The sequence below is a fragment of the Ananas comosus genome, unplaced genomic scaffold (assembly GCF_001540865.1).
Source record: "Ananas comosus cultivar F153 unplaced genomic scaffold, ASM154086v1, whole genome shotgun sequence".
In the NCBI taxonomy this organism is placed as follows: Eukaryota; Viridiplantae; Streptophyta; class Magnoliopsida; order Poales; family Bromeliaceae; genus Ananas; species Ananas comosus.
This window is the reverse complement of record NW_017891915.1, coordinates 1-11,040: the sequence shown is the minus strand read 5'-3', so window position 1 is coordinate 11,040 and position 11,040 is coordinate 1. Positions and strand designations below refer to the sequence as shown.

Below are 11,040 nucleotides of genomic sequence, written 5' to 3'. Positions count from 1 at the left end.
ATGTGAAATGCATTTTTTTTCACTTTGACATTTATGAAGAAGGACAAACCAATTGAATATGAACTAACAACTGCATCTCTTTTTCAGCATGGACAAAATAATTGCTCACTATCGACAATTTTCACATGCAGAAAGAATAGTACAGGTAAGTATACTATCAGTGCAGCATGTTGTGGTTTTGTTGCTTTGTTATTTGACATGAAAATTAAGAAAGTTTTTCTCGAAAGCAGCACCTAACCGTGTAAAAGTTCCAACTAAAGAGCTTGTGGACTAGATCAATGTTTCAAAAGCATTTTCTGAACCAAAAACATAAATGGAATCCCTTCTATATAAACAGAACTTAAATGACGGCATGCTACTGGTGCCTATGTCGTAGATTTATGCATATGCCTACAAGTAGTGCTGAGAATTTCACTCAGAATATGGGGGTTACACTATGTTATTTCATAAATTAACTTTCAACCTCTGCAGGGCACCAAGGGCTTTGCTTGTCCAAGAACTAAAGATGAGCTATTGGAGTTTTCTCAAAGGTGATGCACCACTCTATTTTAAAACACCAATACACGATTTTCTATTTGTTGATGCACAACAGAGTACATTTCAGGTCACTAGACAAGTCAAACATCGCACAGCTGAGCTTTGATGAGCTCAACCAAGTTGAAAGTGAACTGGATGGTGCATTAACACAAACAATTGCCCGAAAGGTTAGCAAACTTTACCCCTGTTTAGCAGGAAAATTTCCTGATTTGGATAAGAAACTTCTTACCGAAAGAAGTATGGATCTTTAAAATGACATCCGCGGTTCAAATTTATTATGCCAAATTGTGAAAATGGTAAAGCAACTTTACAGATTTTACATTATAATCTGGTGCTGTGCATGCACACAGACTCAAGTGATGATGGATATGATCGCTGAGCTTCAGGAAAAGGTATGTGAAAACTTTATACATTTTTTCTTTCTAGTCGATTTGATCAACATAGATAACTTTGATTATCCGATGCACTTATGTATAGTGCATAGCAGTTCACACCTTTTAGAATATGATCTTAGATACGGGGGGATGCAAAGGGGAAAATTAAAGAAAAAGTGCTCTTCTATTTTTTATATTGGGAATCTTTAGCATTTCACAACTAGAATATGATCTTTGATAGGGGTGATGCAAAGGGAAATTTTAGGTCAGGAATCTTCTTTGTCCATAGCATCAATGTCCCAATTCTGTACTAGACTAGATAAGCACTAATCCACTTAGGAAGATATAGATCTTGGCTGTTAAATCACTTTCGTAAGGCGCAACTAGCCCGCTAGTGTTTGTAGCTTTTTGCAGAAGCCGACTTTAGACATTGTGGCCTGAGATGCTTCAGTCAAAGTTGACAAGATAAGTGGGCTAGTTGAACGTCGCACACTGCAGACAAACCGCTCCACTAGTTATAGAACAATTCGGGTGCGACAGCTCTTAACTACACGCTAACTAATCTCTTTTCTTTGTTTGATTACCACCAGCATCTGATGATCCTCTTCCAACAGTTTTTAGCATCCCCACTAGTATCTCATGATAAATTCTCAACAACCTTCAGCAAAGACTAAGAGATCATGATTCCTTAATACTATTCATCACTTTGTGCAAGTTAGGGCTTAGGATTTTGAACTTCTTCTGTACTCCGAAGACAGATAGCCTGTGTTCGGCAAACAAAGCTCTTAAGCTTTTGCTGTAACGAGAAGCTAACGCAAACTAAGTTCCTCTGAATATCTGTCTGCAGTAGGATAGACTGAGTGGATGGTAACAAAAGTGTGGAAAAAGGCTGCTAGTGCTTCTTAAAAAGTTCTACTTAAACGGCGCAGTTGAACCAGCACGATAAGAGCATAGAGATCAATTGAATCTTCAAAATTGCTGAGGGAACGAACCCGAAAGAGTCGTGGTACCACTTACATGCAAGATAACCTTGCATGTTACCATATTAAAATAAGTTTACGCGCACTATCGATCGTTTCAGTTTGTCTCTCTTAACTTGTTATATTGCGGATTCGCAGGGGGAGAAGCTTCTTGAAAAGAGGAGGGTACTCCAATCAGTAAGCTGCTTCTCATGATCATCTTTTACCCACCCTCATTATTAACATCATGATCATCATCTCACTCAACGTGGCTCTCGCATGGTGCTCGTATATGGAAGTATCTCAACATGGAGAGGCAAGACGAGCACGGTGGCGACGGGATAGGCGTGAGCAGCAGCAACAACGGCGGCGGCGGCGACGAATGCGGTGAGTGCAGCGGCGGGAATGCGATCCCCCACCGTGACGTCCCGCGATTGCCGCGGTGGGGGACGCAGGTGCAGCCGCTGCCCTTCTTGTTACTGGACACGTAAAACGCTAGTCCATGGTTGTCGGAGAGTCGCATGTACTTAGCTATAGGTTGTAGTTTGTTTGTTGTTCTGCGTCTCCTGCTACTACTACTACTATGCGAATGTATAAATGTACGCGTGAAAATATGTTGGCGTACTTAGCATATATATTGATATTTAAAATGTATTATCCATGTATATATATGTTAGCCATGTATGTATGTATGCATCTACGTACTTCTTCCTGATGTGAGAAAAGTTTTTTTTTTGTGTTTTTCTTTTTTGAAGAATTAAATTCAGTACTTAATATAGTATTCTTTTCGTAGATGTTGAGGATTGACGATTTATTAGTGGGGGATCGAATAACCGATCTTCATACCAGCAAGTGAAAAATAGGCTAAATTGCATTCGTAAATCATAGTCTCTAAATTTTTGATAAAAAATTATTTTATTTGCATTTTTTTTCTTTTTTTTTTTTTTTGTGGTCTACTATTTGGTACTTCAATTTGGCTATGTCCTCTTGACCGACCGTCCCTAGATCAAAGTGGCAAAGGACTTGATGGTTGGTATCCGAGGTCTTAAGTTCGAATCTTAGTTGATTCATATTTCAAACTAAGTTTATTTCTAAATGAAATAAGCGAAGCGAATGGCGTGCTATCTATCTCTCAAAAAAAAAAAAAAAAGTTATGTCCTCTTGATAATCTTTTATGAGGGCAGCGCAAATAAATGATTTCTCAAGGACCAACATGCAGACAAATGTACAACAAAAAATAAAAAGACAGAAAAAGGATTTTTTTTTTTTTGAAAAAAAATTTGCAAATTAGTTGCGTTGCGAGCACGCTGTCCGCCAGCCAATCAGCCATGCTCCTCTGTCGTCTACTACTAGAGTTGTATAGATGGTTCTCTTTACGCTATTTACTTTAAAAATATCCTAATTTTGTCCAAAATGTCACATATGCATATCCACATCTCATTAAAAGAAAAAACTCTAAATATCATCCTTATAGTTTCATTTTTTTTAACTTTATTTTATAGTTTAAAGTAAATTAATTTAGTATCTTATAATTTTATTTTTATATTTTTATTATCGATTCAACTAATTTTTTTCATTAAATTAGCGACAAAGTTAAAACTAAAGGGTACTAAAGTGAATATTTGATAAACCTATGTGTGATATCTGAAATTTTTTTTGTATATAATTTAATAAAATATTAACGAAAAAATTAACGAAAAAATAAAAATAAAACCACATGACACTAACTTGATACACTTTAAACTACATGAATACTAAAATAAAAAAGTATAAAGTTATATGGATGGTATTTGAAGTTTACCTTTTAACTTTTAACTACAAAAATTTTATCCTTGTTGCATTTTTTTTCAAAATTTAAAATCAATAATTTTTCTCTCTCTCTCTCTCTCTTTAAGTCAGTATCAACTGACCAATTACAAACCGAAAGAAAAGGGGAAAAAAAAACTAAACTAAACTAAACTACCTCAATTGTTTAAACAACTACAAAAAATAAAAATAAAATAAAACGACCTAATAGCAATATCGATATACTTGAGGGACTCTCCCGGAAAAAAAGAAAAAAAAGGGAAAAAACCTAGCTAGCTACAGGCCACAAATAGGCCACCACATTCATTAGTCACCGATTCAGAATTTCTCATATATATAATTATATATATATATATATATTATATTATTATCTTGCTTGGAGTCGCCGCCGATCCCCCTCCTCTCCACTTCCTCTTCTTCCTCCATTCGCCTCTTCCTCTTCCTCTCTCTCAAGAGACCGAGAGAGAGAGAGAGAGAGAGAGTATAGAGAGAGAGAGAGAGATCATCGTCTTCATCATCTTCATCATCATCATCGAAATCGAGTATCGAGAGTTTTTGATCGATCGATCGATGGATCCGGACGGGGTGGCGCGGGCGTTCGTGGAGCACTACTACAGGACGTTCGACGGGAACCGGGCGGCGCTGGGGGGGCTGTACCAGGAGGGGTCGATGCTGACGTTCGAGGGCGACAAGATCCAGGGCGCGCAGTCCATCGTCGCCAAGCTCACCTCCCTCCCCTTCCAGCAGTGCCTCCACCACATCTCCACCGTCGACTGCCAGCCCTCCGGCCCCCAGGGCGGCATGCTCGTCTTCGTCTCCGGCGCCATCCAGCTCGCCGGCGAAAACCACCAGCTCAAGTTCAGCCAGGTCAGTAGTTTCTTCCTCTCTTTCGAACTTCTGAATGCATGCTGCAACAGATCTACTCTAGCGTCTGATTTTATTATTATGTAAATGAGGGCTATTTGATAGGTCTTGGTATCCAATCAGGCGGAAATGGAAATGAGGCTGGATCTAGGGTTTCCTTCTCATTTTTCGACACTTGTGTTCAGTTTCATCTGGAGTTTTGCTTTTTATTTTTTCTTCCATATTCTACTCCCCAATCTAAGTAAGAAGAGAGAAGAGATCGATGACTCGATTGATTGATAGCACTTCTTTTCTTGTGCCTTTTGTGTTTGATCCTTGTGGTGAAATGGATCTAGGGGTTTTCGCTGCCGAGCCAGCGTAGTTAAAACGGAGGAAGAGATCAACCAGATTTATGGTTTTTTTTTTTCCCCTTCACTACTTTCTTTCTTTAACTTTTTTTGGTGCTAAAGCAACCTGAGAACGATATCATTGTTAGATTTTTAATTTTTCCCCCTCTATTTGATATGATATGGTGTTCACTCAATCATGTTTAAATGATGATTGGCGATCAGATAATGGTCGATCCTACTAGATAAAGTGTAATTGATGTGCCTTTACTCCTATACATTCTATGCTTTCCTTGTGGCCAGCCTGTTTTAGGGTTCCGTGTGTTGTGTTCTTTTGTTGGTTTTTTTTTGGGAGGGGGCTTACTTTCTTTTTGCAAGGTGGTCTAATCAATAGAGAATGAGGTCATTTGTTGATGTTTAGGGTGTCTTTGTCGGATCGTTGGCGCTAACCATTAATCCCAAAAGCTCGAGCTGTTAGAAATACGCAACCAATTCACTTAAAGCGTACAGAAACAGCGCCCACGGGTCTCGATTGTGACTCGGCCCACCTGGCCTCACGCCACTTCGAACATGACTCGGCCCAACCCAGCCTCACGCCATTTCGAACATGACTCGGACCCACATGGCCTCCCGCCACAGGGCAGGATGCTGGCCCATTTAAGCCAACAGTCTTCGACTAATCTGATGTGCCCTGTTTTCTTCCCTATGTCTCTTCTTGGTCTGGAGCCTTATGTCTCTAAGCTTCCTTGATTTCATCCTTGTGGATTATGAATCTAGGGTTTTCTTTCTTAGTTAATTGTTCTTTTAGGGGAAATCTTATGCACCTGTTTGAGATTTGAATCCGATTTTATTGATTGCTTGCTACGATTAGGAGGAGAATTTTTGCTCTTTAGGCATGGATTTGGCATGCCCCATAGCTTCTTAGATGAGAGATTGATTTTGAGGTTCTCTTTTTTAGGAGCACAAAGTATATAGAAAAAAGATATTTGACCCTTGTGCTATTTTTTGTTTTCTCATTTTTCTACGAGCTGGATGAAGCCAGAAATATGATAGACTATTGTAAAAGAGGAATAAGAAAAGCTGATGAAGGTAGGTTGGATGGGAAAAGAAAAGGAACTTTTGAATCTTCATAAGTTGTGAAGAAGACGGTTGGTTCTATGTTGCTCGAGAGTGATTTGATTGATCAAGTGTACGTCTGGGGTTCTTAATCTGCGAGGAAAATGCCTAACTATGTAACAAAGAAGCTCTAGGATTGGATTGATTGTGATAGGACCTTTGGACCGTGGCGAAGAATTTTGACTACAATTATTCCAATTGAATGAAATGACAAAATAGTTGCACGGTGCGTTGTTTGACGTCATTGGCAAAGAATTTAACTCCATTCAAAAGCTCAATGAAATGACAAAATAAGTGCATAGTTTGTTGTTTGGCATCATTGGCAAAGAATTTAACTCCCCTCAAAAGCTGTGTGCGCGCGCGTGCGTGTAATATGTGCAATTGTTTTGCGAGCATTCGTCCGTGTTTTATTTGTGTTTGTGACTTTTCTGTAGTGATCCCCTTTTTTTTTTGCCTCCACGAAAGTCATCTTTGGTTAAACTTGATCCGTAATGTCAGTTTCCTCTTTACTTTTTTCAGCATATTATCCCCTGGTTATTTTCTAAATAGAAAAGTTCATTATGATTGTAAACAAATTATACTTAATCCCCAATCCTTTGTACTTTTTGGTTTATGTTTATCTTGTCCGCCCCTCGTAGTTGTTCATAATAGCAGAAGTGCGAGCAGCAGTTCATGGATATGTTGAAAGTTATGTTATCTTTCTGTTTATGTGCTTTTCGTTTCAAGTAAGGCTTCTCTTTGTATATGCAATCATTGCTATCAACCTATATGTATCAAATGCTAATGACGAGAGACCTAATTGCCTTTTTTTTTCCTTTTTCTTTTTTTTTGTTTAATTTCCATAGATGTTTCATTTGATGCCGACGCCTCAGGGGAGCTTCTACGTGCTGAATGACATATTCCGTCTGAATTATGCTTGAAGAGTCTTTTAGAGAGTCTGGAAGATAACTTTTCCTCTTTTGGATTTGCTATGAAGTGATGGTTGTTATTTCCTTCTTTGCTCGTTTTCGTCTTTGGTTTTTTTTTTTTTTTTTCTTTTGGTCCAATTGAATGAGTAATTGAAGCAGGATGTTCGAACCTGTTCGAAGACCTATACATCATCTTATCCTCCCCATGTTTTAGGGAGGTGGCACAGTGCTTCTCTTATCAGTATTGAAGATTTGTTTTCTTTTTTGACTTTTCGGTGCATGGATGCTAATTAATGTCTATAAATCTCTTGAATGTTTGTTTTCGTCACATGTGTTGGGTTTTTCTTGATCCCTCAAACTGCAAACTGCACTTTGCCTCTCTTGATATATAGACTTGTATTTACCCCCTCGATGTTTAGATCATTATTAGTACTTGATCCCCTTCCTGCCTTATATGAAATTGTTAAGAGTTCTAAAATAGTGTCCATTTAACCTATCACGGGGGAGGGTAAGCATTTCATTCTAAAACTGCATGATAATTCTTGATTAAGAAGTGTGACAAGAAAGGGCGAAGCGTGAAAGGTTTAAATATTGAGGGGATTAATGTAGGTGTTTTTGTAAAAGATGGGTTAAGTGCAATGATGCTCTTTGCAGGGATCTTCTGCATTACAGCCCTTTGCTTTTCACTCTCTGGTTTCTGTTGTGTTTTTTTTTAAATAATGTTTGTAAATACTTAATTGAAACATGCATTGCAAACATATTGCACTATATAGCAGGTCCATCAGATTTTTTATGTTAGCATTGTGGTGGTTCAACTTCTAGTCCGTGTAGAAGAATTAGTATTATACACTTGTCAATTAGTAAGTGCTTTTTTTTTTTTTTTTTTTATGTTTTCAGATTTTGATGACAAGATTTCTACTCAAAAACATTAAACTAATCAATAGTAAGTTTTGCATTTCTCATGCACAATGCCAATGTCAGTTTATCAGCAGTTTTTTAGTTCAGAAAATAATGCTTTGGGTGCCTTACAAATGATCCCCTATGTGATTGTTGATAAATCGACAAACCTCTTTTTGCCATACAACATTCAGAAGCATTGTTGCCATCTTAATGTTTCGGATCCATTACTCATCTCCAACAATCATCTGATCTGTCCTAATCATGTTTCCTTTTCTTTTCAGTAGTAATAAGAATCATCTGATCTGTCCTAATCATGCTACCTTTTCTTTTTAATTGTAATAATACAAAACATGAGCAAAGGAGTTTGTCATTTGCAAATAAAGGAAAAGGAAGTGAACAAACAGAAGTAGGGTGTAGAAGGACAATACTGGAAGGAAAAACATGACATAAGCAAAATATCAACCTCTCTATATTTTAAACACATGTTCTTCAAGTTGCTTCTTCCCTCCTGTCTGAGTTAGAAGAGAACTATGAAGAGGATCTATTCATCATATATATATTTCTATCATGGCACGAACCAAAATTGTTTCGGATTGCTCATCCAAGGAGAAAAGTTGGATTTTTTTTTTTTTATGCAGCCGGTGCACTAGTATTATTTTAAAATTTTATTTTTTTTATTTATTCATTAATAATTTAATTATAAATATTATGATATTTTAAAAATATATATAAAATAATTTAAAATTTAAGATTTAAAATTATTTTTTACATATATTTTTTGAATATAATATTAAATTAAAATTAAAAATTAAAAATTTAAAGTAAACATGATACACCGGGTGCACCAAAAAAAAAAAAAAAAAAAAAAAAGCTGGTGGGCGAAAGTAGGTTAGCACATTCATTAGTCACCGACTTAGAATTTCTCATTAATATCCTTACTATTGTATATATTACATTATCATTATCATTACATATAAGGAGCGCCGCCGCTCCGCCCCTCCTCCTCTTCTCCTCCGTTCGCCTCTTCCTCTTCCTCTTCCTCTCTGTCGAGATCATCGTGATCCTTTACATCTTCTTAACAATGGTATATCTCGAGCGTTTGCACGAGCGAGCGATGGATCGATCGAGCGATCCGGACGTGATGGCCCGGGCGTTCGCGGAGCACTACTGCAAGACGTTCAACGAGAACCGGGCGGCGCTGGGGGCTCTGTACCAGGAAGGGTCGATGCTGACGTTCGAGGGCGACAAGATCCAGGGCGCGCAGGCCATCGTCGCCAAGCTCGCCTCCCTCCCCTTCCAGTTCCACCACATCTATACCGTCGACTGCCAGCACTATGTCCCCCCCCAGGGTGGCTTGCTCGTCTCCGTCTCCGGCGTCATCCAGCTCGCCGGCGAAAACCTCCGGCAAGAGTGCATCCAGGTCTGTAGTTTCTTTCTTTCGAACCACGAAGAACGCTGCAACAGATCTAGTTTAGGTTTATCAATTAAAGCATAATCATCAAGTCTTGTTGGATTTTTTTTTTATTTTTTTTTTTGTGGGATTTGATATCTGAATCTGAAATTAAAGGAGAAAGAAGAATCGAGCCACCGATTTAGGTTTCCACCGATCTAGGTTTTCTTCTTTGGGTAGTTGTTCGTGGAGATTTGAAAATCTGATGTAGAATAAGTTGAAATCAAACTATGAAAGAGGAATCAAGTGCGGCATCGTTTGGGAGAGACAAATCAGATCTAGGGTTTTTTTGTTGGTTTGACCGGATTTGCAATCCGGTAAATGAAAGAACGATCATCTCTTTTTCCTTCCGATCCGATCTAGAATTTTTGTTTGTTTGTTTGTTTGTTTGATGAGATTCGAAATCCCCGTCCATAGGATTGATGGAAATGAAAGAGAAACCGATTGATTTTATTATTATATAATAATAATATATGTTTGTTCGGTGCTTGGGATGATGATATGGATCCGGGGTTAAGGATTATCATATCTGAGGCAGATACTCGATATGGCCTCAATAAAGGAACTATTTACCTATCTAGCTTCTTTACAAAAAAATATTCCCTATCTAGCCTCCCTTTGAAAAATATTCCCCATCTAGCCTCATCTTCAAAGATTAGAGAAAAAAAGATAAATTAATTCCTTTAATATATATTAAGGGGTTAAGTGGGGGAGATTATCTTTTTCTCTCTCCTCTCCCATTAATTTTTATATCAAAATAATCTTGATCCCATTCGGCCTATAAATTTTATGTTTTAATGTATTAAAACCTAAAGTACGAGAAATCCAAATAGTTTTGGATCAGGACCATTATAATCAACTCCTTCCGAACCATGCATAATATTTCCATCAAAATATAAAAAGATTGGAATTGGTTGATGCGCTATATAAAAATTTTCTATTTTGAAATAAATCTATATGAGATAAATTATACGCAAAAATTAGAGAGCGAGAAGGAATCTCGGGAAATAGGAGAGGAGAGAGAAAAAAATAATCTCCCCCACTTAACCCCTTAATATATATTAAAGGAATTAATTTATCTTTTTTTCTCTAATCTTTGAAAATGAGGCTAGATGGGGAATATTTTTCAAAAGAAGGCTAGATAGGAAATATTTTTTTGTAAAGAGGCTAGATAGGTAAATAGTTCTCAATAAAGCCTGATCTAAATAAAAGCAAAATGAAAGAGGAATGGAAAGAGAGCAGAGAAATATCTAACAACCTAGTTAGAAGAGGAAGGTAGTTAAGACAGTAACTTAGGTAGGGATGAAATAAGTGGCGGCAACAGGATGGATCCTGCAGGGAGCGCCTTCGAAGGACTCGGGCGCTGACGGAGAAGAAACCGGAGGTGACTAGGGCATCCATGGAGACAGAGAGGAGAGAGGAGATTGGGCGGGGACAGAGAGGAGAGAGGAGATCGGGCGGAGACAGAGAGGAGAGAGGAGATAGGGCGGAGACAGAGAGGAGAGAGGAGATCGGGTGGAGGGAGATCCGACCAAATCTACAAACTTGGGGAAGTAGTAATACTTCAGCAAATGGCGGATCGGGCGGTCGGATTGCTGAATCGGGCGTAAAACGCGGACCCACTATCCGCCTAATTGAGGATCATGCTGAGAAGGCAGCCCGATATCCACTCAACCGATTATCATCATCGGCGGGTTGCGGATTGTCGGGGGTCATTACAAATTGGTATCGGAGCGGCTAGATCCCAAGGATTGGTGCAGTGTAGTTGCACGTTGGTTCCAATTCTTTGGATCGTTGACT

At 38.3% G+C, this 11,040-nt stretch overlaps 3 protein-coding genes across 3 annotated transcripts; all 3 read left to right on the top strand.

The window, feature by feature from the left end:
• The first annotated feature begins 84 nt into the window (after nucleotides 1-84).
• On the top strand, nucleotides 85-2,606 carry LOC109705207 (transcription factor CAULIFLOWER-like). Its single transcript, XM_020225946.1, has 6 exons — nucleotides 85-145; nucleotides 472-530; nucleotides 605-704; nucleotides 888-929; nucleotides 2,030-2,068; nucleotides 2,170-2,606. The coding sequence occupies exons 1-6, from the start codon at nucleotides 89-91 to the stop codon at nucleotides 2,359-2,361; spliced, it is 489 nt and encodes a 162-aa protein (XP_020081535.1). The 5' UTR covers nucleotides 85-88; the 3' UTR covers nucleotides 2,362-2,606.
• A 1,505-nt stretch (nucleotides 2,607-4,111) lies between these two features.
• Nucleotides 4,112-7,213, top strand: LOC109705209 (nuclear transport factor 2-like). Its single transcript, XM_020225948.1, has 2 exons — nucleotides 4,112-4,543; nucleotides 6,828-7,213. Exons 1-2 carry the CDS (start codon nucleotides 4,247-4,249, stop codon nucleotides 6,900-6,902), a joined length of 372 nt encoding a protein of 123 aa, XP_020081537.1. The 5' UTR covers nucleotides 4,112-4,246; the 3' UTR covers nucleotides 6,903-7,213.
• Nucleotides 7,214-8,723: 1,510 nt separating this feature from the next.
• Nucleotides 8,724-9,590, top strand: LOC109705208 (nuclear transport factor 2-like). Its single transcript, XM_020225947.1, has one exon. It carries the CDS (start codon nucleotides 8,872-8,874, stop codon nucleotides 9,283-9,285), a length of 414 nt encoding a protein of 137 aa, XP_020081536.1. The 5' UTR covers nucleotides 8,724-8,871; the 3' UTR covers nucleotides 9,286-9,590.
• Nucleotides 9,591-11,040: the final 1,450 nt, after the last annotated feature.

Excerpts from the sequence above, each read along its gene's own strand:
- LOC109705207 (XM_020225946.1), top strand. The coding sequence starts at position 89 with ATGGACAAAATAATTGCTCACTATCGACAATTTTCACATGCAGAAAGA. Across the intron at positions 531-604 it reads CTATTGGAGTTTTCTCAAAG|GTCACTAGACAAGTCAAACA; the intron begins GTGATGCACCAC and ends AGTACATTTCAG. Across the intron at positions 2,069-2,169 it reads AGAGGAGGGTACTCCAATCA|TATCTCAACATGGAGAGGCA; the intron begins GTAAGCTGCTTC and ends CGTATATGGAAG.
- LOC109705209 (XM_020225948.1), top strand. The coding sequence starts at position 4,247 with ATGGATCCGGACGGGGTGGCGCGGGCGTTCGTGGAGCACTACTACAGG. Across the intron at positions 4,544-6,827 it reads ACCAGCTCAAGTTCAGCCAG|ATGTTTCATTTGATGCCGAC; the intron begins GTCAGTAGTTTC and ends TAATTTCCATAG.
- LOC109705208 (XM_020225947.1), top strand. The coding sequence starts at position 8,872 with ATGGTATATCTCGAGCGTTTGCACGAGCGAGCGATGGATCGATCGAGC.